Genomic DNA, 26177 nt, shown 5'->3' with positions numbered 1-26177 from the left:
TTCTTTTTTCAGCTTTTTCTTTCTTGATGTTTATTTTTTTTATTAAAATTACAGGTTCTAAGTTCTGTTTGTGAAACCCAATGGGTTTTTTTGTATAAATGGAAAGCAATTGACATTTGTTTCCTCCTTTTTTGCTAATCCGAAAAATGGTCTGGTCCGTGACTCAAAAATCGTAGTGTGATCTGAACCGTGAGTTTTGTGATCCGTTACACCACTAGTAAATATTATTAAATAAAATTATTATTTTAGAGCCTTACAGATATAAAATCATTGAGTTTTGGCAACCTTAAAAGCCCAGCAAATCTGATATTTCAGACCATATTTTAAATTCCAATTAATAGTAATTTATTTTTGCTGCTGTTCTTTAAAATTGTGCGTTTCTTTTCTTGCATGGGATTAATCATGAGGATTAATGTCCCTCGCAATTATAATTAACCATACCTTTTCTCCCCCACTCCAGGTTTGTGTATTAGACCTAAGGAAATGACGCTGCCGCTGGGAAGCCATGGACCGACTATGAATGTGTGCATAGCCAAATGTAACTACTGTCCCTGGCCCATCATCCACTGCTGTAAATCCACACATGAGGTATCAGACCTCAGCCCAGACCAACAGACACACAGCGTTTACCACACACACATAACCAGCGTGATCACAGACTGTTATATACAGACACGCTCGACACATGATACAAACACACACCTCATAAAGCATCATTCCAAGCCCAGAGGGTCGAGCTCCACACCGCTGAAGTGCACATATTGTACACGTCAGCAATCCAGCAACGGTTGAGGTGAATTGCATGAGCTGTTGAATATGGCCGACTTGTGGCCGTATGAGATTGACAATTCAGAGTATTGGCACTGTATGTTTAGTGGCTCCATGACTTTGGAACTGTTCTCCAAAAAAATTGCTCAAGGATTTTTTTTTTTGCCAAACTTTGAGAAATAATTTGATTCCTTTTTTTTTTTCCTTTTTTTTTTTAACAGAGTTATAAGAGTACACAAAGGCTATTAAATTACTCAGCTATATTTTCTAAAACAAATGCCCTGTGTTATTTTGTACAACCTATGCAACTTTGTGGTTAGACTAAAACCGAACTTGCGGTTCATTAATGGGTGAAACTCATCGGTGAAGCCTGTATGTAGTTTCCAATAGGCCCACCCTAAAAACACAATCCGCACATTCACCCTTCGCTGTTACACAAACTATAGAAAACCGTTTAATCGTTCACAATTTTTTATTGATTATCCTCTCGCCTTCATGCTAAGATGACATTTTACACAATGGCTCGTTTTTTTCTATTATTCTTCCTAGTGGTTTCTTGCTTTTCTATAAATGTCGAATGATCTTTCAGTTTGGTCATCACACTTGTGGTGCTGCAGTGAGTTTCTATGTGTGCGACTGTACAGCGTTAGTCTTTTATGACAGATTTATGGGGATGTGCGATTGTTTTAGTCAGGCAGCAGGGAAGTGGACATGCTTTTTTAATCTTTAACCTCGAAAGCCCAAAGGAAGTTTGAATCGGTGCTGTTTTTGCCTGTTTTGCTCACTATTTTTCTTTGTAAATTGTCAAATTTTGGCGAAAAAAAATAAAAGTTTGAGAAATCGATTCAGAGATTTTTAAAATACATCGCTGTTCTCTTTTGAATGGATTTTAAGTTTAGTTTATAACAGCGGATGGTGCTGTATGTTTATGAACAGCTGTCTGTTTACAATAAATTCCTACTCGCATTAAATTCCTTACAAATACAATTTGGACGAAAAAAAGTTTGGAAAATTTTAAGCCGAATTACAAGAAGGTGTTAAAAGTGAGCTGTGTTTACATTAATCTTACGACACAAAAGCCAACTTTGTTCTCAGAGTAGCCCAGAGCTCTATTTGCTCTTTAAAAACTAGCCAAGAGCGCCGTCTTCTGTTGAAAAAAACTAGCCAAGAGCGCTGTCTGCTGTTTAAGAACTAGCCAAGAGCAGAGTCTTTAAGTGTTAAAAACTAGCCTAAAGCGCTATTTGCTGTTTAAAAATTTGCCTATAGTGATATTTGCTCTTTAAAAACTAGCCTACATTGCTATTTGCTGTTTAAAAACTAGCCTATAATGCCATCTGGTGTTAAAAACTAGCCAAGAGCACGGTCATCTGTTTAAAAACTTGCCTATGGTGATATTTGCTCTTTAAAAACTAGCCTACATTGCTATTTGCTCTTTAAAAACTAGCCTACATTGCTATTTGCTGTTTAAAAACATGCCCATAACGCCATCTGCTGTTAAAAACTAGCCAAGCACACCGCCATCTGGTAAAAACTAGGCTAGAGCACCGTCTGCTGTTTAAAAACTAGCCAAGAGCGCCATCTGCTGTTAAAAACTAGCCAAGAGCTAAAACCTTAATAATAAACTAGCTTAGAGCACCTCCTGCATTTTAAAAACCAGCTAAGAGCACTGTCTGCTGTTTAAAAACTAGGCAAGAGTGCCATCTGCTGTTAAAAACTAGCAAAGAGCACCATCTCCCATTTAAAAACTAGCTCAGAGCCTTTTGGCTGTTAAAAACTAGCCTAGAGCGCCATCTTCTGTTTCAAATTGGCCTAGAGCACCATATGGAGTTAAAAGCAAGCCTAGAGCGCTACTGCTGTTAAAAACTAGCCTAGAGCGCCGTCCTCTGTTAAAAATTGGCCTAGAGCAACATCTGCTGTTAAAAACTAGCAAAGAACGCCATCTGCTGTTAAAAACTAGCCTAGAGCGGCATCTGCAGTTAAAAGCTAGCCTAGAGTGCCATCTGCTGTTTAAAAACTAGCCTAGAGCGCCGACCTCTGTTAAAAACTAGCGTAGAGCGCTGGCTGCTGTTAAAAAAAGCCTAGAGCCCGATCTGCTGTTGAAAACTTGCCTAGAGCGCCGTCTGCTGTTAAAAACTAGCCAAGAGCGCCATCTGCTGTTAAAAACTAGCCAAGAGCGCCGTCTGCTGTTAAAAACTAGCCTAGAGCGCTGTCTTCTGTTTAAAATTGGCCTAGAGCGCCAGCTGCAGTCAAAAGCAAGCCTAGAGCGCCGACTGCTGTTAAAAACTAGCGTAGAGCAACGTCCGCTGTTTAAAACTAGCATAGAGCGCTGGCTGCTGTTAAAAAAAAAAGCCTAGAGCCCCATCTGCTGTTAAAAACTTGCCTAGAGCGCCGTCTGCTGTTAAAAACTTGCCTAGAGCGCCATCTGCTGTTAAAAACTAGCCAAGAGCGCCATCTACTGTTAAAAACTAGCCAAGAGCGCCGTCTGCTGTTAAAAACTAGCCTAGAGCGCTGTCTTCTGTTTAAAATTTGCCTAGAGCACCAGCTGCAGTCAAAAGCGAGCCTAGAGCGCCGACTGCTGTTAAAAACTAGCGTAGAGCGACGTCCGCTGTTAAAAACTAGCATAGAGCGCTGGCTGCTGTTGAAAAAAAAAGCCTAGAGCCCCATCTGCTGTTAAAAACTTGCCTAGAGCGCCGTCTGTTGTTAAAAACTTGCCTAGAGCGCCGTCTGCTGTTAAAAACTAGCCAAGAGCGCCATCTGCTGTTAAAAACTAGCCAAGAGCGCCATCTGCTGTTAAAAACTAGCCAAGAGCGCCGTCTGCTGCTAAAATCTAGCCTAGTGCGCCGTCTTCTGTTTAAAATTGGCCTAGAGCGCCAGTTGCAGTTAAAAGCTAGCCTAAAGCACGGTCTGCTGTTAAAAAGTAGCTTAGAGCGCTGTCTGCTGTTAAAAACTAGCCTAGAGCATTGACTTCTGGTAAAAACTAGCCTAGAGCACCATCTTCTGTTAAAAACTAGCCTAGAGCACCATCTCCTGTTAAAAACTAGCCTAGAGCGCCATCTCCTGTTAAAAACTAGCCTAGAGCGCCATCTGCTGTTAAAAACTAGCCAAGAGCGCCATCTGCTGTTAAAAACTAGCCAAGAGCGCCGTCTGCTGCTAAAATCTAGCCTAGTGCGCTGTATTCTTTTTAAAATTGGCCTAGAGCGCCAGTTGCAGTTAAAAGCTAGCCTAAAGCACCGTCTGCTGTTAAAAAGTAGCTTAGAGCGCTGTCTGCTGTTAAAAACTAGCCTAGAGCATTGAATTCTGGTAAAAACTAGCCTAGAGCACCATCTTCTGTTAAAAACTAGCCAAGAGCGCCATCTCCTGTTAAAAACTAGCCTAGAGCGCCATCTCCTGTTAAAAACTAGCCTAGAGCGCCATCTCCTGTTAAAAACTAGCCTAGAGCGCCATCTCCTGTTAAAAACTAGCCAAGAGCGCCATCTGCTGTTAAAGCAAGCTCAGCAACAAGAGAGAACAGCGTCGCAATTCGAAAATCTGAAATCTGTTTCGTGAATGATTTTTGCGCAATAGCTATAGTAAATCGCCATGGTCATTGCTCAGCGAAGGTGTGAGTGTAATGCAGAAGCTGATGCAGAAAAGCTAAACGAGAGCACAGGCTTTTTATTCTACTTCCTGCTACTGTTTTAAAGGATGGATTTTTTGGCGTAAACTCCGTTGGCGGTTTTGGATTTCTCGCAGCACGGTTCCTTCCGGGTAAAGCACATTGATTTGGAGTTTGCTAGACGTGTCTTTATAAAATACCATTAGACAGTCATAGTCCAGAAAAGCCGCTTTAACCCAGCATTCATGCCACTTCTCAGCACTTTAGACATCTTCCCATCAAATCCACTGAGCACTTAAACGTTTTTTTTTTTTTTTTTTGAATATATGTTCTGGACGGAAATTACTTGAGCGATGCTTAGCATTTACTTGAATGAACCGAGTCTTCTGATAATTATAAGAGGTTGAGGCGGCTGGTTTAAACTTGTGTAACAGTGTTTTTGTTTTTGAAAAAAAAAATGTAGCCTAAAATGGAACAAAGGTTTTTTTCTTCCTAGTATCAACTATAAATTGCATCCCCCTCTTAAAATTTCCTTTCCTTTTTTTAAGAGATGAGTATTTTGACGCTTGCTCTAATATAATCAACGAGTAGATTGTACAAAAATACGCTATTTATTATATTGTCTATGACAGTGGAATGGTATTTTATAATGTTTTAATTTTTCAAAAGATCTACTTTTTACAGTGTGTGCGTGCGCGCAGGCGTTTGCTTCTCGTCTCCTCAGCGTCTAGCACTCTGCTTGCCGTCCACGGCCCTTTGAAAGTTTTGTACTTCAGAATATTTTGTAATTCTAATGTTGTTTTTAGCTCTCGTCAAAAGCACTTACATGGGCATATCAGAACCTCTCCAACCATGTAAATACTTGTTCAGCGATTTTTGTCTAACCGTTAATCTGCTTCTGTTTCCTCTTTGCTTTTTTCCCCCCTCTTGTTTTGCTCACTCTTTAGCAGAAATCACTTACTGCAGTGTTGGTTTGACTATTGTGATTTGAGTCAGATCAGATGAAAAGTCCAGAATAAAATATATTTTGATAGTATAGTGTTTGTGTACTTCGTCTTTATGAATCAGAAAACTAGGATTCTGCAGGTCTTTTCTCAATTCACCCTTTTACAGTTTGATGCTGCGTTCACACCAGATGTGGATGAAGCGTCAAGCGTAAATGATTTACATGTTGAGCCAATACAAAGACTCAAATAGACATCCAAATAGACACTTCCTTCAGCTAGCCGAGAGACATGGTCCCTCCAGCGTGTCCTGGGTCTTCCTCGAGGCCTCGTCCTGGTGGGACGTGGTGGAACACCTCCCTAGGTAGGCATCCAAAACAGATGCCTGAGCCACTTCAGCTGACTTCTCTCGATGTGGAGGAGCAGCGTCTCAACTCCGAGCTCCTCCCGGGTGACAGAGCTCTTTACCCTGTCTATAAGGGTGCACCCTGCTAAGGAAAGTCATTTCGCCTGCTTGGATCCAAGATCTTGTCCTTTTGGTCATGACCCAAAGCTCATGACCATAAGTGAGAGTAGAAACGGTACATTGACTGCATTACTGCTGCATCTATCCCTCACTTGTGAACACAACCCTAAGATACTTGAACTCCTCCACCTGGAGTAGGGACTTTCCTCCAACCTGGACATGGCAAACCACCTTTTTCCTGTGATCCTTAAAAATTATAATTGTTATATAAATTATTTTGTTTTCAGCAAGGGTTTGTTTTGTTTTCGTATATATTTGTCATTTGGATCAGATTCACTGAAAACCGACATTGATCTCAAGCAATTTTGCTTCTTAATTAAATTAATCTTGATTTCTAAATGTTCTGGCATTTAATTTGAAAACAACACAAAATACTGAGCGAAAAACAGAAAAAGTATTTCAATATTAAATATTCTAAACTGTGAAAAAAAAATTCTTGCCTTAAATTAGTTTGGTGTCAAATCATCTCAACTTGTAGGTAAACTAACTTGTAGGTAACTTAAATTTACTTAAAACCGGATAACCTTATTAAAATAAAGCAACATAAAAATATTTGTTGTCTTGACTTTTTGTCATTACATTTTTTACAACGTAGTTATTTAAAAAAAAATCTAAATATTAAAGAACTGAGATTTGTGAGTTATATTTAAAGTGGTGCTAACGCAATATATTTGTTTCCATATCCATGTAACGTGTCCCCTTCTGAGTTTTTGATGGAGCCAGATCACTCACAAAAATAATATTTACAAAAAAAATTTCATACATGCACAACACAATTTGCAAAATCCAATTCGTAAGGTTAAAAGACGACTCATAAATACACAAATCCTATTCATAACTTTAAAACATGAATCATAAATACACCAATCCAATTAGTAACTTTAAAAAATGATTCATAAATACACAAATCCAATTCGTAAGTTTAAAACACGATTCATAAATATACAAATACCGTTCGTAAGTTTAAAACATGATTCATAAATACAAATCCAATTCGTAAGTTTAAAACATGATTCATAAATGCACAAATCCAATTAGTAACTTTAAAAAAATGATTCATAAATACACAAATCCAATTCGTAAGTTTAAAACACGATTCATAAATATACAAATACCGTTCGTAAGTTTAAAACATGATTCATAAATACAAATCCAATTCGTAAGTTTAAAACAGGATTCATAAATGCACAAATCCAATTCGTAAGTTTAAAACAGGATTCATAAATACAAATCCAATTCGTAAGTTTAAAACATGATTCATAAATGCACAAATCCAATTCGTAAGTTTAAAACAGGATCCATAAATACACAAATCCAATTCGTAAGTTTAAAACACGATTCATAAATATACAAATACCGTTCGTAAGTTTAAAACATGATTCATAAATACAAATCCAATTCGTAAGTTTAAAACAGGATTCATAAATGCACAAATCCAATTCGTAAGTTTAAAACAGGATCCATAAATACACAAATCCAATTCGTAAGTTTAAAACAGGATTCATAAATGCACAAATCTAATTCGTAAGTTTAAAACAGGATTCATAAATGCACAAATCTAATTCGTAAGTTTAAAACAGGATCCATAAATACACAAATCCAATTTGTAAGTTTAAAACACGATTTATAAATACCTAATTTAAAATTTAAAAATACACATCAAATTTAGTTATTAATACTATTATGTTTAAAAATATGTTGAAAAAATATTCTCTATTAAACAGAAATTGGGAGGAAATATACAGAGGGGCTAATAATTCAGGAGGGCTAATAATTCTGACCTCAACTGTATTTGTCTTATTAATTTTTGGTATAAAATTAGTCCTTCCAAACATGGTTCAGACAAACAAAATTATTACTATAAAAGGTGATTAGAGACGGAGAAAAATTGTGAAAGAAAACAATTCGAATTGATCGAGGAGAAATACGAATGGGAAAGATTTGGCCAATCATCACATCCAGACAAGTCAAGATGATCTAAAAGGACCTGTAAGTACTGCTTTTAATTTTATGAGGTCACCACAGTGGAATGAACCACCAACTGTTATTACGGCATATGTTTCAAGTAGCAGATGCCCTTCCAGCGGCAACCCAGTACTTGGAAACACCCATACACTCTCACATTCACACACACATACTCGTACACCAAAACCAATTTAGTTTAGGTCAGTTCACCTATAATAGCGCATGTCTTTGCACTACCAAAGCACACGGAGGAAACCCATGCCGACACAGGGAGAACATGCAAACTTCACATGGAAATGCCAATTGGCCTAGCTGGGACTCAAGCCAGCGACCTTCTTGCTGTGAGGCAACAATTTCAAGAGGATCACGTGATTATGATTGACCACGGCTGGTCCCGCATTAGCTAACATGATTACCAATCAGATAAATCCTAACACTTTATAAATAACTAGAGTTTCTTACCCTAGTTTATCTTCGTCTTGAAGAATCCCTCCTTCCACCCCTACTCCTCCTCTTTTTTTTTTCTCCAGGTAATGTATTTTACGTTTTGTCAGTTTAGCATAAAGGGGGTATGTAGTCACACATGGGGGGCGCCATTGTGCCAAAACTATTTTTGAAATTATAAAAGTTTCAAATAATAAAAAATAAATACATTTGTTTTGTTAAAAATGTTTATTTAGTATTTTATACGAGTATACTATTGTATTTTAATAAATGAAAATATATAACATGAGTTGGTACACATTTAATTCAAAATCATTTAACACAATAACATGCAGTCACACGGCCAAGTGTAAAGTGTTCATGTAGATGTAACGGTTTCAATTTTTTTTTAATTGATCAAAATCAAAAGTGTCAAATCATACATGCAGCACAGTCGAGGTCAAACGTTATAAAAATAATCTGAAAAATGTTCTTTATTTATTATTATTTATGGTCCCACTTTATATTAAGTGTCCTTAACTACTATGTACTTACATCAAAAAATAAATACAATGTACTTACTGTGTTTATAATGTTTTTGAGAACACTTGTGGTGCTCTTGAGTTAGGATAAGGGTTGGGTTATGGACAGGTTTGGTGGTATGGGTAGGTTTAAGGGTGGGTTAAGGTGTAGGGAATGGTCTGCAGTGTATTTACAAATGTAATTACAGAAGTTAATTACAGATGTAAATACATACATGTATTTAATCAAGCATAAGTACACAATAAATACATGTATTTACACAATAAGTACATTGTAACAAACTATTAATTCCTGTGTAAGTACATATTAGTTAAGGCCACTTAATATAAAGTGGGACCTTATTTATAATTCATTAATTCATTATTTTGCCAAAATAAGAGGGATCACACAAAATGTATGTTTATGTAAGTACAGACCTCAATATATTTCAGATAAAATAGAAAATATTATTTGGATTAACAAGTCCCCTATATGATTTTTTTATAATTTATTATAACGATTCTTCAAAACTGACACATGAATAAACAGTCAGAATATTCACATTTTTTGAAACTGAAATGTTTGTTAATCTATCAAGATCCATTTTTTTTAATACTATGTACATGTTTTTATGATGGCGAGGCAGTGGCGCAGTAGGTAGTGCTGTCGCCTCACAGCAAGAAAGTCGCTGGATCGCAGGTTCCAACCTCTGCTCAGGTGGCGTTTCTGTGTGGAGTTTGCATGTTCTCTCTGCGTTAGCATGTTTTTCCTCCAGGTGCTCCGGCTTCCCCCACAGTCCAAAGACATGCGGTGCAGGTGAATTGGGTAGGCTAAATTGTCCATAGTGTATGAGTCTGTGTGTGTGAATGAGTGTGTGTGGATGTTTCCCAGAGATGGGTTGCGGCTGGAAGGGCATCCTCTGTGTAAAAACGTGCTGGAAAAGTTGCCGGTTCATTTCGCTGTGGCGACCCCGGATTAATAAAGGGACAAGAAAATGAATGAATACATGTTTTTATAAATTTATTACGTGTCATATCCGCTTGTTAAGTGTGGCGTCACGCGAACCGGCTTCCGTGTCCAATCGCTCTGTTCAACTGAATAGGGAAACTCATCAAATGGTAATTACAAACGTTTACAAAGCGATTTAATACTTTCGAAAATCACGATCGCAATATATATGTCCATGCCTAATATCCAACGGCCAGAAAGTGATTAATTTTTTTATAAGTTGTTAAAATGTTGGTATTTGTGATGCAGCAAGCCCAGAGATAGTTGTGTACACTATGACTTTATCTAAAATAACTTTAATGTGTGATACGAATAAAAAGTGATCATAAACGAATGATTTCTCAACTCAAATGAATGGCGGCTTGGACCAGGAAACAGTATTACATACGTCACCAACACGTCACCACTTAACAAGCGGATAGATACATCAGGCCTTATGGTTACTTATTTTGCTCAAAACTATTTTAACTATTTGTGTAGTTGCGCCCCTGCTGTGGCGTTGGGCCAATTAATAGTTTAGCACAGTGGTTCTCAAATTTTTTTCATTAAGTACCACCTCAGAAAAAAATTGTCTCTCCAAGTACCACCAAAATGAGCAGTATTGAAATACAGTAGTGTAGTAGGCCCAGTAAAGCAGCTACAACTCTGCACAGTTAAAAAAATGTGGCAAATTACCTCAGAAATATAGGCTATATGTCATATATGGCATACTATATACATCATTTTTGATAAATTTTGAAATATATGTAGCATGTACATGCCATATTGCATTCCTCCGCGTACCACTAGAAGGAAGCCCACCACAGTTTGAGAACCACTGGTTTAGCAGGTATCATGAACTGTTTTTTTTTAAAAGAGATCAATATACATGAGATTATGAACCCTGATGAAAGAGGAAATGCTGAGGGCTGATTGGCCTAGAGCCATGAGATATTCTAGAGAAACCTCCAACCTCCGTAATCGTGTTAAAGTTGGTGTAAGTTGGATATTTACCTCAAAATATGTGTTTGGGCTTGCAACTATAGTTCACCCAAGAATTGAAAATGTACCCTTTACTCAAACTCAAGCAGTTCCAAACCTTTATGCATTTCTTTCTTCTGTTGAACACAAAACAAGATATTCTGAAGAATGTTGGAGAAAATCCAAAAGCGGGAGGAACAAAACATGCTATGAAAGTCATGCCAGTTTCACCCAATCTTGTTCTGAAAGAGGGAAATTCAAACAGGTTTGACGATGAGTAAATGATGAGAGAATGTCATTTTGTTGTGAACTAACACTTCACATTACTCAACAAAACTCACGAATCTTTAGTATCATGAGCTCAATAATTGTCACGATGACTTTAGTAGCTAATAAAGTCTTATCCAAAGTAAGTAACCAATTTATCAGAACAAGCTAATGAGTACCTAAGAATGTAAGTTGCCTACTATACTGAAATAAAACTATGTGAAAGCATTTTTTGAGCTGGCAAGGTCGTTCATCGTTAATGAGTTTACCGAAGCCGTGGGCAGCATTCCTACACTGCAAAAAATGCTTCTCTTACTTAGATTTGTTTTCTATTGTCTTGTTTTAAGAAATAATATGCCAAAATTAAATGAGTTTTTCCTTAAAACTAGAAAAATAATCTGCCAATGGGGTAAGCAAAATAATCTTATGTCAAAAGAAAAAACAAGATTATTTTGTTTACCCCATTGGCTGATTATTTTTCTAGTTTTAAGGAAAAACTCACTTAATTTTGGCATATTATTTCTTAAAACAAGACAATATGTTTGGCTTGTCTAGAAAATTCTTCTTGATTTAAGAATTGTGAGATATTTGGACTAAAAACAAGACAAAAAATCTTAGTAAGAAAAGCATTTTTTGAAGTGTAAAAGAAAGTGTCTTGGCGGATGACTACTTTAAAAAGATTGTGTCCTACATAATGTTTTGAGAGTTTTTAAGAGATATGAAAGCTGTTTAATCTACAAATATGCTATTTATTTATAAAGCGAGCGCCGTTTGAAAAATGTGTCTCGATTTATTTCGGATATATGGGACTTAGGACCTCAGCGGATGCTCATCACTTACGTTCATCCCGTTGACCACCCTTCAGACATAACCAACACTTCTACAGTCTTATCCAAGTATTTCTGTAGTTAAATGTGAAGTATAAATCGTTTTGGACTATGCCTAGTGGCAATATTTGATCGCAACTACCTGTTATTTCTTCCAGAGCAAATATTTTGACTGCATGTAACTTTGCATTAAAAAGTGGTTATTATGTTTGCGTGGTTTCCTTATTGTCTGTTTATTGTAGTTTGTTAAGTAATGTTGTTCAATAAATAGTATGTGTTATAAATGACAAGTGTTTCTGTATTGCATTAAGGTGCATGTTTGTAGTTAAACAGTCATTGACGGTTGACGTTGTTCCGCCATCAGATGGCGACAGAGATGGCCTAATAGCGATCAGATCTTTATTTTAAACACGTACCCAATGTAAAAATGAAGGTAAGTCACATTCTCAGGTCAACCTTTCTCTTTTGTGTTGTTTTATATGGTTGTATAATATAGTAATTTGATTTGCTTTGGTTTTTATGGGGTTAATTTTATCGAGTTCCCCGGATGTTGTAGTAAAGGCCCATTCACACCAAGCACTATAAAACTAAAGATAACGATAGAGTTCTTAAAAAAAATGTTATGAATGTAAACCAACTGAACACGTCAGACCACAACTATAATGAGAAAGATGTAGATAATGCCATTGGGATTACTTTCAGGATGATTTCCCCCTCAGATAGCATAAAACACTGACAGCTAACGTTGGTCAGAATCTATTGAAACATGGCTAGCGAAATGTAAAGCTACAGACGGCATTGTGGAGATTGTGCTTCAAGTAAGCCCTCTTTTAAGATTATTTAAACATAATGACTATCTAGAAATCAGTGGGATATAGCATGGAAAAGAATGATAAAAAAATAAATGTTAGTCATGCAAGTGAGGCTAGCAAGTATGTTAGCATAAAAATAAAAGTATCTCAAATTGTGTCCTTTTATAATGCTGTGCTTAAATATGTTTGATGTTTTAGTTTCACTACTACGATTGCTAAAATTGTTTGATTAATATATATATATATATATATATATATATATATATATATATATATATATATATATATATATATATATATATATATAAACAATCTAAAAAAACAAACATCTTTGTCGCTCATTTTGTTGTGTGGACTGGGTTAAGTGACACTGTGGCTCAGTGGTTAGCACTGTTGCCTCACAGCAAGAAGGTCACTGGTTTGAGTCCCAGCTGGGTCACTTGGCATTTCTGTGTGGAGTTTGCTGGTTCTCGTGTTAGCATGGGTTTTCTTCGGGTGCTCTTTTGTTTAGTGTATCTTAAGAGCGGTGGTGCGTGTGTGCGCGACGTATCTGTAGAGTGGCGGGGGCAAGTGCACACGACGTATTTGAAAAACGGTGGGGGCGTGTGCGCGCGATTTACCTGAAGAATGGTGGGGGCGAGTTGCAGGCGACGTACCTGAAGAACGGTGGGGGTGAGTTGCGCGCTGAAGAGCGGTTGGCTTGAGTTGCGCCAGACATACCTAGAGAGCTGGGAGGGATGCGGTGGAGACTATTTAAGGACCGGGCAGGAGATGCGCGATTTCCGGGAGATTATCATTCGTTTGCGGGCATCCGGGAGTCTCTATGCATTTGCGGGAGACTCACGGAACTTCGGGGAGACGTGGGATGTCTGCCAAAGACATGTGGTTCATGTGAATTGAATAAACTAAATTGGCCTTATAGTGTATGTGTGAGTGAAGCAGCGGGCACACTGCACTTTTCTGCTCATAGACTTCCATTCATATGCATGCGATTGCGTCAGACCGGAAATGCAAGCTCGTGCGACAAGTTTCGCAGTTAGCTGTGTTGTAAAATTCAAGCTTGGTGAACTCTGACCTGCGAAATCGCATCATGTGACTGCGTGAGACCAAACGATAATCAAAGCATGACCTTTCTGGACAGAAATTTAAAATATGGACCAATCGCTTGCTTTTTAAAATGCCTAATCATCTTGTTTAATCCCGCCCCCTTTCGCAGTAACGCACAACAGAATTTCGCAAGCACAAACTCTAGTGTTTCTGCAGCTTGAGTGTGTTTAGATGTTTCCCAGTACTGGGTTGCGGCTGGAAGGGCATCCGTTGTGTAAAACATATGCTGGATAAGTTGGCGGTTCATTCCGCTGTGGCGACCCCAAAATAATAAAGGCACTAAGCCGAAAAGAAAATGAATGAAAAGTGTTGTGGACACAAAAATATTTATTGTTATATTTATAGTTATCGTGCTCTTTGTGAACGGGCCTAAATACAGACAGAACTCTATATTGACTTTGTTTATGCAATTAACGTAACATGACGCAAGGAAATTATTGAAATGCTAAATCTAAGTGATGTTTTTGAATAAGCAAACCACCATTGCTCAATAATAAGTTCATGTACCTCAAAGTTGATCTTAAATCACCAATAATTCTCATAATTATAACCGATGGTGCAGTGGGTAGCGCTGTCGCCTCACAGTAAGAAAATAGATCGGATTAGTCTGCATTTCTGTGTAGAGTTTGCATATTCTCCCCATGTAGACGTGGGTTTCCTCGAGGTGCTCTGGTTTTCCCCAAAGTCTAAAGACATGCAGTATAAGTGAATAAGGTAAGCTATTGTACATAGTGGGTGAATGAGTGTGTTTGGATGTTTCCCATTGATGGGTTGCTGCTGGAAGGGCATCCGCTGCGCAAAACATGCTGGATACGTTGGCAGTTCATTCCCCAGTGGCGATCCCTGATGAATAAAGGGACTATGCTGAAAAGAAAATGAATGAATGAATGTATTATAACCAATGGTGATCTGTTATGTATCTGAAATGGTGTAAGTTTCAAACGAAATGTCTTCTTTGGGCTTGACGCTTTTAGTATCATGAGCACAATCCTTTTCATGAGCACAATAAATGACTGTTAGTTTCAGTATCAATAATTAATACACTCCTATCCAGAATAACATCAATTATTGATGTTACAAAAAGTTTGTCAGAACAACATTGTGAGCGGTAGACAAAAGGTTTATTAATTCATTTTCTTTTCGGATTAGTCCCTTTATTAATCTGGGGTTGCCACAGTGGTATGAACCGCCAACTTATCCAGCATATGTTTTACGCTGTGGATGCCCTTCCAACTGCAACCCATCACTGGGAAACATCCATACACATATGGGGGAAACCAGAGCACCTGGAGGAAACCCATGGGAAGAACATGCAAACTTCACACTGAATTGCCAACTGACCCAACCAGGGCTCATACCACAGGGGCGGCTCCAAGGGGTGGCCAGGGGTTAAAGTTTGGGTGGCCACCCCAATACGTCCACCCCAAATATGACTTTGCTGTTGATCTTATTTATTTAAATGTACTTACGGACATTCACAATATTTTAACATAAATAAATAAACTGCAGCCACTAAATTATTGTGGATTGATTGGCGCCACTGAAGTAGCTGATACCTGCTCCTCCCCCAGATCATTGTTGACAGCACATACACACCTTCAGCTGACAGCAATGGCAATTATTTAGAAAACAACAACGGATATGTTTGTCATACATGCATATCTTCACTTAAATATTCTATGCTGTCTGTTAACCTTTCTAGTTAAATACTAAACGTGTTAACGTTACTTAGCAAGGCTCCTCTGCTGAAAAATCCAGCCTAAACCAGCCTAGGCTGGTTTTAGCTGGTCGACCAGCCTGGTTTTAGAGGGGGTTTTGGCCTCTTCCAGGGTGATTTCCAGCCATTTCCAGCCTGGTCTTAGCTGGACAGGTTGGGAGATGACCAGCTAAAGCCAGCTTGACCAGCCTTGCCAGGCAGGGAGCCCAGCTATGTCCAGCTTAAACCAGGATGGTCAAGCTGGTTTAAGATGGTTTTAGCTGGCCACTTTCCAGCCTGACCAGCTAAGACCAGGCTGGAAATGGCTGGAAACCAGCCTGGAAGTGGCTAAAACACCTCTAAAACCAGGCTGGTTGACCAGCTAAAACCAGCCAACCATCCTAGGCTGGTTTAAGCTGGATTTTTCAGCAGGGTCAGAATTAGGTCATTTCGCTTTTCTACAGAACGTTCACTTTTGCTGATTAGGCTACAACACATTTAAAATAAAATTAAGGGTGAAGTTCTTATAACAAGTTGATTAGTTTTGTTTGTGCACAACTTTGCACAACTTTGGGTTCACGAGATTGTACACAGCTTATTTAGCACCTCCATTGTTTTGTTTGTTGACTGACAAGGGCCAGAAATCAGTTATTTTGTTGATGTAATTTGCAAACAGACACATCAATAAAGAACTGTATTAATAATATTGTGGGTTATAAAAGGAATATGGATACATGCTGTATTATTAGTGATTGTGTGTATAGAAATGCATTTTGTTCAGTTTGTTCATTTGTTTTATAAATTCATTAATCTTTATTAAGTTCAGACATAGCATGTACTGTATTCTGTACAATAAATGTATGTGGAAAAACAACTGACCTTGTTTTTAAACTAAATATTGATTTTTATTTGGTTTCACATGCACTTGCTGAATTATTTCAAGGAATAAATGGCAATATGTTAAGAGTAATCCATTAAAACCATATTATTTCATTTACCAAAAACAAAAAATTAACATTACACTGAATTCATTATCTTTTGTGTGCCACCCCAAGATTTGGTTGGGCCTCTTCTGGCCAGTGGCCACCCCAAAAAAAAATTCTGCGGGCGCCACTGAGCGACCTCTTTAGTGTGAGGCTTTTTATTTTTATTGAATATAAAAATAATAACATCACTGCATTAAAGAAAAATACAATAACAAAAAAAAAAAAATAAATATATATATATATATATATATATATATATATATATATATATATATATATATATATATATATATATATAGAGAGAGAGAGAGAATTATTTAGAGAAATGATTATAAGCTTTAAGAAGCTTATTCTTATTATTATTATTATTAATAAGTTTAAGAGATTCAATATTGTACGAAATTTCAACAAGGAAAGTATTAAATATAGGTATTGTTTTTAGGAACTTATTTTTGGGTATAAAAAATTTACAGTGTAACAAAAAAAAATAATAAGATCGAGAGCATGATCATTATTTGAGAAATACAGAAATATATATTTTATAGACAAATTTAAATCACGTTTAAATAAGGACGATAAATAAAAAATAATTCATTAAAAAATAAGTTATTCCAAAGATTAGTGTGAGGCTTTTGTGCAACCCAGTGCACCACCTTGACGGCTTAAAAGATATCTGAAATAAAATGAAATGTGAAATGATGACCAAAGGGTCCGTTTTCTTTTTTCTTACTTTTTTTGTTAGCTGAAGGAGGTCGTCGTGTTAATGGCTTCTTGTAATCTATAGTGGCACCGTAATGCTGTTTGTTTAGGGTGTTGGCAAGTGTTTGCCAAACTTTTTTCTTTCCCATACGTTATCTGTAAGACAACTTCATAAGTTTTGTGTAAGCCTAGAATTTAGGGTACATCTTTATAAACATTAGCGTCGTTTATTGTGATTAAAAGTCTCAGTCAGCATATTAAACAGACACGTCATTAATACCTTTGGGCAAATAGACATTTCCTCGCGCGCGTCTCCTTTAAAAATAATTTAAACAAATACGGGAGTGTCCTTCGTTCCTCAAACACACTCACTCCTCGTGGTTAGTTCACTTCACAACAACTTCCTCGGGGCAAGGTTCGTTATTAACCAGGAGAAGTTGCTCACAGATGCCGGAGTCTACAGTATCGTGAATAAAGTCAAAAGTCAGCCAATGGAAGAGACGCGGTTATGTTTGATGCTTTAGCTGAAAGCTGAGGCGAATCCAGATGGTAAGTCCTTCCTTTTGAAGTGTTCATTTAAAAATACAGTTGTAGTTAAAACTATTTAAACAATAATAAGTGGTATGTATTATGTTTATGTCCTTTTTACATTTTCGTTGTGACATTCAATACGTTTTTCGTTAAAAGTACTTCATTAAAAGTAAGGTTAAGCTCATTTGTTCAGTCATTTGGACTAGCTTACTAGCATAATTTGTTTAAAAAGTTCAGATAAGCAGTGTTAGTTCTGAGAGATGGTCCAACATCATTTGTTTGCAGTTGCTACTTGGTTGGACATGTGGTTATTTATGCAAATATGATACATTTTAAATGAATAAGTGTCCACCAGATACTTGCTCGCTGTCTGTTTGGCGGTCTATCTAGACAGCTGAATTACACTAAACTACTCATTCTTTACATTTTCTTTTTTTTTTTTATGTACCTAATGAGGCAGTTTAATATTGGTGATCACTGAAAGTGATCTCTTGGGCTTTTTTAGCATAAAAAGTAAAAAATTGTAAATGGTTCATAGGTTAATTATGGCGTCTTTTTTAAATTTCATTGTGTTATTTAATAGGCTACTTTATAATAGCTACTCCACTATTATGTCGTTCCAAACTTGCATGACTTTATTACATGAAGAAAAAAAGACATGTTGATTTGACAAATTAGAAATCAGTCACCACTTTTTAAAGTTGTGTATTTAAACCAATGTGTTGAGAGTTACAGAGAAGTACAGTAATATTTAATCCACAAGAAACCTGAGGGTCTCTGTTTTCTTAATGGAAACCCAATAAAATAACTGGCATCTGTCTAAAGACCGGCTCTACACGAAGGATACAGCTTTTGGAATGATGACCTTCCACCACCATTTAAACAATTAAAATATGATATAATGATGATTTAATTATGACATCATAGTCTAACCGCCATCATGAATAGTTGTTTAGTAGTTCGCACAGTAACATTCATTCACCGTATTTAGTTGATTTTGAAACCTGTCTTAGTAGTTTTTTTTTTAGCATAAAAAGTAAAAATTTTAAATGGTTCATAGGTTAACGGAGGCGTCTTTTTCAATTTTCAATGTGTTATTTAATAGGCTAGCTCAACAAAAATTTAAATTTTACTATTATGTCGTTCCAAAGTTGCATGACTTTATTACATGGAGAAAAAAAGACATTTTGATTTGACAAATTAGAAAATACTTATACTATTTTAAAGTTGTGTATAGGCCTATCACGATATCTATTCTTTGTTTTACGATATATTGAACCAAAATATATTGCGATAAACTATATTATTGTCATTTTAAGACCCTTTTATGCCACTTATCATTACATAATGCCAGAATGACAATAGCATTACAATGCAAGTACACTCTTCCAAAGAGCACATAATATTTTATTCTTGAGGATTTTTCATTTAATTATAATGATTTTACCAATTTAATAATGAGGCATTGGAACCAGAATGTGAAAACGCAAATCCTATTTAATAATAACAAATGTTAACACAAAAGTGCAACGTAAAAAAAAAAATAACCGAGGCAGCGATATCTGCTAACAGATCTATTTTTTAGTTGTCAGGCGCCCACATGAAAATATACGATAGTAATTTACTGTAAATAAATAGAGATGGTGCACAATCAGCTAAAACATTGCTAGATTTGGTTTTATGTATAGGTGATATACATTGCATCACCCATAATTATTGAGGTCATGTCAATGTATCGCACGATAAGTTGATATATTGATTATTGTGACAGGCCTAGTTGTGTATCTAAACCAATGTGTTGAGAGTTACAGAGAAGTACAGTAATATTTAATCCAGAAATCTGAAATATCAAAATGAAACTTTCATTCCTATTCAGAATAAGAAACGTTAAAAGAAACTACTGAAGCACAGGTTTGAAAATCGCCTATATACGCTGAATGAATGTTACTATACGAACTACTAAACAACTATTCATAATGGCGGTTCGACTATGATACCATAATTAATCATCATTTTATCATAATTTGATTAGTTAAATGGTAGTGAAAGCTCAGCGCTCTGAAAGCTGTACACTCCATGTAGAGCCTCTCCTTAGACAGGAGCCAGTGATTTTATTGGGTTTCCAGAAAGAAAGCAGAGACCCTCAGGCATGTTTTACTTCACATTTGCATTTACATTGCATACAATTTGCATTGCAGTAATTTAGATGTGAGAATATGCTGTTTTTTCTCTTTGAGGATGGCATAGAAAAGTCGTTCTTTTTGTTTTTGTATTACACATATGTTGGTTTGTGTTTCAGCGCTTTATATTTTTATGTTAACCCTGACAAAATCTTGAAAGCCACTGTTAACAAACTCAGTTTACACAAGAATGTGGTGTGCCGGATGGCAAACATTGGGAAAATGCACATGGATTGCTACATGTCAGGTTGTCTTGGTTTATGGCTTGTTCTATTTGTTATAAATCAAAATGTCTTTCTCTCTGTGTGTGTATGTGTTTAGATATACAGTAGTCAACATATAAAGTAGATCAAAACCGTTCATTAAAGTTGTTTTTTCATCCTTGACTTACTCCAATTTTGATCCACTTTTTTGACTCCCTTCAAATGTTGACTACTGTATATCATGATGTAATTCATCAGCAAAAGATGAAACCTGATAAATGGAAAAACTACAGTACCAACATTTAAAGTGGTTTAAAAACATTCATGTAAATAGTCTAAAACTATTGAACACCCATTTTTGTCGTAGGACCCCCCACCCCCCTGTAGATTCATGCAAAACAGGATGTTTCGGAACGAGATGCATAGAAATAACCAACAATGCTTGCTAAACCATCCACTTTGAATAAAACACATCCAGTGACCACTGAAGTTGAGGGACAGTGCCCGGTGTGTTGAAAGCTTGTAAGCTTGAATAAAATGTTGTTGTTATCTTACTATGAAGCGTTGTTGCCAATCAAGTGCTGCCTGAGAGGTGCATATTAATAATCCCATGTGGATCAGCCTGTTTTTGGTGGGGTTTTACACTTCCAGGATTTACGTGAGAACAAGGAAACTATGGGGATTGAGGCTCATGTTATACAATTTCCATGTACTGAACTCTTATTTTTCAGCTATGCGTAGGTTTATCCAGAATTTCATGCTACGGCATGTTTAAGAATGCTGTTATTCATACAGTATGTCAGTGGGGTCTGAAACATCTTTATTTTCATAATGGATTGGAACAACCTGAAGTTGAGCAATCGACAGAAGTACTTTCTATAGAAGTGACTAGTCATATTAGTTAAATGTATAAATGTTTTTTTTCAACTAATTACATGGAATTCTTTTATCCTTACATAATGATTAATATTATATTCAGATAATGCAATAAACAATTTTAAGGCTTATATAACAGAATCATAAAGCCATGGTAAAACTGCAGTTTTCTGCCATATAGACTTCCATTCATATGCATGCAAATGCAGTGGGCTGGAAACACAAGCTCGTGTGAGAAGTTTCACGTCACTGCGTTCTAAAGTTTAAGCTTTGTGAACTTTTACCTATGAAATAGGGTTACACGATACGGGAAAAATTACACATTGCGATTGTTTTTTTTTTTCTGCGATTATATATTGCAATAAAATTACAATTTCACTAGATGAGTTGAATAAATATTTGTAAAGAACCTGTAATTTTAGACGATTCTGTAGGAGAGTGCATAAAATATAATTCAAGTTTATTTGTATAGCACTTGAGCACAATAAAATATAATTATATAATAAAAATATATAAATATATAATTATAATAATTCTATAATAAATATATAAGTATATTTATATTATTGAGCACAATATTTGTATAATAAACTTTAAAACCTGAAAAATGTGCTAATGTACGTTTCATTGAGTCGAAATGTATTCAGGTATACAGTGATTGAACAATCAAATGTAAAATAATGCGGCATAGACTTCATTTTATAAACAATTCTATCAAATTTACTAACGGGTACCAAAAATTTACAAACGGTACATTTTCTTAGGCCTAAATGCTTTTAAAAGCCTCACACGGGCACAGTCCTCAAAAACACTTGCAAAATGATAATCCAGACTCAACATTGCATAATGTTCTCTTGATCGTTGTCTCACCTACTTACGAAGAGCTATACGACAGACTTTCGCATGCACAAATTAATGTGGGACTGCAGCTTAACAGTTTGCTAGTAATAAGTAACACAGTAAAACAGTTTATATATTTAGTGTAGCAATTCAGCTTACCACACTGGGAGGTTAGGCATCTTGGTCAAATTGATTCATCACCCATCCTGTGTATAAAAAGGCATACTACTCGTGTAGTAGATACTTAGGAATATACTAACCGACCATATTCTATGGCAGTGGTCACCAAACTTGTTCCTGGAGGGCCGGTGTCCTACAGATTTTAGCTCCAACCCTAATTAAACACACCTGAACAAGCTAATCAAGGTCTTACTTGGTATACTTGAAACATCCAGGCAGGTGTGTTGAGGCAAGGTTGGAGCTAAACCCTACAGGGACACCAGCCCTCCAGGACCAGGATTGGTGACCCCTGTCTTATGGGATAGTTTTCCCATACTATCCTATGGGTTAGTAAAGTGTCCATTGGATGGACTTCAAAATTTCAGCAGACCCAGTTGGTCATCCAAAACACACAAAAAACTGTCTAGGCACAAACATTTCGTTTTTAAAAGAATACGAATGAGTTTTTGATATTCATTCATTGGGATAAACGCCTTGAGATGTACCATCTCATTTTCAATGAGTGAAAATCAGTCAGCAAATATTCTGACTCTGGTTGTTGTCGTTTTCTTCTTTTGTCTTGACTCCCACCATAAGTGCTATGCTGCTTTCACACCAGATGCACATGAAGCGTCGAAGATGAGTGATTTACATGTTAGGTCAATGCAAAGACAGGAATAGACGTCCTGCGGCGCGAATGAGGTGGCACGAATGATGTAATTCACGCAAGTTGAGCCTTTTGCGCATTTGACGCATTGGTGCGAATCGTTCAAGTTGGCAAATCTGAACTTCAGCGGACATTTGCGCTACGTTAACCAATCATGAGCTTGCTTTTGTAGGGGCGTGATTATGACATAGTGCCTGTTGTTGGTGTCCCTGTGGAAATCCTCTTGCCGACATGAGACAGCAGTTTATCACACTGGACTTGGCTCAGTCTAACCGTACGTTCACACCGAAAGCGGCGAGAGCGTCAAAGTAGCCGGAAGTCATTCATTTTCAATGAGAGCCGGCGGCGAAAGGCGGCGAGGAGCAGCGCGGCGCGTCTTCGCCGGCGTGAGCGTCGAGGAGAGTTGAAATGAAGTCAACTTTATGGTAATGAGCTATGACGCGGTTCGGCGGCAAGCAATCAGAATGAAGACGTCCATCGATTGATAGCAGTTCAGAGAACACAGACCTGTGAACTTTGGTTCCAACCACAGTTGTTCCCAAGGGTTTGATTATTGTGGTTGCCGGATTTCCAATTATTTACATTTTTTTTCCTAAAGGAACATTAAATAAGTTACTGGCGAGTTACTGATGTTCATTAATGTTATACAAATTTATCTTAAAAAGCGGGAATCTCACGCGATGTGACAGTACAAAACAGTACTGCTGCTTCAGGATATTTCAGACATATGGACACATATTGGATAAATAGAGCAAAGCCACACCACACGCAACTTGATCTTCCATTGTTGTATGAATTTGATAAGAAGTGCGCAACATTTTCACGCTAGAAACATGTTTTATGCAGGAATGTAACTAATATGCTGCAACGGCTCCTTTAAATATGAGATCAATGTAGCGAGTTTTGACGCTCTCGCCGCAGGAGCTGCAGGCAGAGAGCGTTGTCGCCAGGGCGGCCAGAGCGACCTTGGACGCTCTCGCCGCTTTCGGTGTGAACGTACGGTAAGGCACCGTTGAAAGCCTTCATCATCCAGGTATAGTTTCTGGAGGAGTTGAAGCACTCACAGAGCTGGGTGCACCACTTAAAGGAACTAGTGCACTCAGACACGGCGTCAAACGAATAGCAAATAGCGTGATTTATTCGCACTTTCCGTTTCTGATGTAAACGCAGCATTAGGCTGGGTCCGAAATCGTCTACTACTCAGTAGGTACTGCATTTGCAACGTACTACTCAGCCATTAGAAAAGTATGTTCTATACAGTATGAATGTCAGTAGTATGAATGGAACTCGGATGTATTACATCCACCATTTCGTCATGAGCACATGACCTACTCGCGTCCATTGTGTAGCTTCACTCGCGGTGCTTCATGGGATATCATAGCATGCATCGGATGCTCACTTTAGAATCTCGCCAGAAGTAGCAAGTCATCGGGGTATTTCTCGCATACTGAATTCAGACATACTACTCAGCTCGCATACTGTTTTTAGCATACTATATAGTATGTGATTTCAAACACCTTTTGGCTGCTCCAGCCAATAGCAGAACATCAACTATCGGGGAGGTGGGAATAAAGATAGTAAGACCCCATCTGATTGGCCAAATTTTGATTAATAACCAATGCATAAAATCAATGTAATTTAACACGCATGTCTGTGCTATGTAAATTGCATATACTATTAGCACAATAACGATAAATGTGTACTATATTGTGAAACTATTTTCGTTTACTGTTTATCGAATACTACGAATTTAGGAATGCTACTCAGTTTACATGCTGTTTTTCAAATTCTACTTTGTAGTTTTGGACACAGTGATAATCTCATCTTACCTTGCTTTCTCGTGACATGGACAAGTCCACTTAAGCTGTCATGTCTGTTTCTCTTACAGACTTGCACGATCACACCAGGAGCGCCACAATTGTCTATGGTCATGTTGAAGATTGTACCATCAATGGCTGCTGAACACACAGAGTACCGCACCAAGTTTTGAAGGCCACCATGGTTGTGGATGAAACATAGCCTGGAATTGCTTCTGGACCTGGAGCCAATGTTCAGAGAAGTCATGGCAGTTCTCAAAATGCCTAGATTTAAGAAATATCACCTACGGCTAATGATAACCTGCTTTAGTACCTTACTGCTCATGACATACTGGGAAAAGATTGACAACTGTGTAGTAACCCATGTAATGTCTTTCTCTTACCGATACCTTTTCAATAGCTTCAAATTCATTAACTCAAGCTTTATAGTCAACCCTGAGGAAGCCATCAAGTACAACCACAGGTACCTCATAAACCATCAAACAAAGTGCGACAACAAAGACATTTTGCTCCTTCTCTTTGTGAAAAGCTCATCAGAGAACTTTGAGAGAAGACAGGCAATTCGCTCTACTTGGGGAAACGAGACGTACATTGAAAGTACTCTGGGGGTTACTGTAAAGGTCTTGTTTGCTCTTGGCCTCCATCCTATACCAGAAGAGAGGGGAAAACTTAAGGAGGATCTCATGTTTGAGGACCAAAAGTATCGTGATCTCATCCAGCAGGACTTCATAGACACCTTTCACAATCTTACTCTAAAGCTTCTGCTGCAACTTGGTTGGAAAGAAACGTACTGCCATCATGCGCAGTTCCTCATGTCTGCAGACGATGATGTCTTTGTCCACACTCCCAACTTAATTCTTTACTTGCAAGGGTTTGGCCAAAGTAACACCAGAGACCTTTGGATTGGAAGGGTGCACCGCGGTTCACCTCCGAATCGAGACAAAGAGAGCAAGTACTATGTGTCCCGAGACTTGTACCCATGGTTGTCCTACCCAGACTACACCCCTGGATCTGGGTATGTCCTCTCCAGAGACGTGGTGTCCAGAATCTATCAAGCTTCGCTCACCATAAACGCGTCCTTTCACATCGATGACGTCTTCCTCGGGATCTGCGCTAAAATGATGGACGTTTCTCCCACGGATCACGCGTTCTTCTCCGGAGAGGGAAAAGCTCCTCATCACCATTGCATCTACAGCCAGATGATGACTTCGCATGGACACGTTAGTGACATTCATGAAATGTGGAGGCATGCGAGAAACGCTGAAGATGTTCTTATATCTTCAGGACTGTTTCGAAGGCTCTACTGCACGGCTGTTAAAGTGAGGCTCTTGTGTGTACCCTTTTTTTCTAATTCTTATCCATGTAAGGCAGCTTTTTTTGAAGAAGACACTTAATAAATTCAACAGAACACTTGCTGCAAGTGCTCTCATAAAGTTTGATTACTACAGTAGCGTTGTATTGTACTGTATACCAGTATGTTAGACTGATTGGGTAGAAAAAGTCAAAGTTCTGTTCCGAAAAGGGAGAGAAGTGTAATTTACAGAATGTTACATTGTGCAACATGTTTATCGCATTAAGTTAAAGGAAATTGTTTAGGTCTTCAGTGCATCAGTAGCCCTAATGAATTCTGAAAAATCAATAAATCAGTTATCTTGGGCAGTAATTGCTTTTTGTAGGTTCCTGTGTTAGCTTGACTTCCAGTCAAATGAATTCATTTGTCATGTTGTATTTTGTATGGATGTTAGGTTTGACAGACCTGTCACTTTTTTACCATTTAGTTTTTTAGCTCAAGATGCTAC

The 26177-nt window shown here is 37.4% G+C and overlaps 2 protein-coding genes across 13 annotated transcripts in view; both read left to right on the top strand.

The window, feature by feature from the left end:
• Positions 1 to 5399, top strand: part of tbl1xr1b (TBL1X/Y related 1b) — a 34877-nt gene extending 29478 nt beyond the window's left edge. For 3 of the 11 annotated variants that reach the window (XM_087238976.1, XM_087238985.1, XM_087238984.1), the window contains exons 16-18: positions 461 to 2118; positions 2274 to 3815; positions 4205 to 5399. In XM_087238976.1, the coding sequence (XP_087095102.1) occupies positions 461 to 487 (27 nt within the window). In that variant the 3' untranslated portion in view covers positions 488 to 2118; positions 2274 to 3815; positions 4205 to 5399. 11 annotated transcript variants of the gene reach the window in all.
• A 6748-nt stretch (positions 5400 to 12147) lies between these two features.
• On the top strand, positions 12148 to 26041 carry b3gnt5b (UDP-GlcNAc:betaGal beta-1,3-N-acetylglucosaminyltransferase 5b). Of its 2 annotated transcripts, none has more exons than XM_087240118.1 (2): positions 12148 to 12238; positions 24450 to 26041. In XM_087240118.1, exon 2 carries the CDS (start codon positions 24570 to 24572, stop codon positions 25770 to 25772), a length of 1203 nt encoding a protein of 400 aa, XP_087096244.1. In that variant the 5' UTR covers positions 12148 to 12238; positions 24450 to 24569; the 3' UTR covers positions 25773 to 26041.
• The last annotated feature ends 136 nt before the right edge of the window (positions 26042 to 26177 follow it).

Source organism: Danio rerio, chromosome 2 (assembly GCF_052040795.2).
Source record: "Danio rerio strain M-AB ecotype USA chromosome 2, GRCz13ab, whole genome shotgun sequence".
Lineage (NCBI taxonomy): Eukaryota > Metazoa > Chordata > Actinopteri > Cypriniformes > Danionidae > Danio > Danio rerio.
The sequence above is the reverse complement of the archived record's forward strand: the minus strand, read 5'-3'. Positions and strand labels throughout refer to the sequence as shown.

Excerpts from the sequence above, each read along its gene's own strand:
- b3gnt5b (XM_087240118.1), top strand. The coding sequence starts at position 24,570 with ATGAAACATAGCCTGGAATTGCTTCTGGACCTGGAGCCAATGTTCAGA.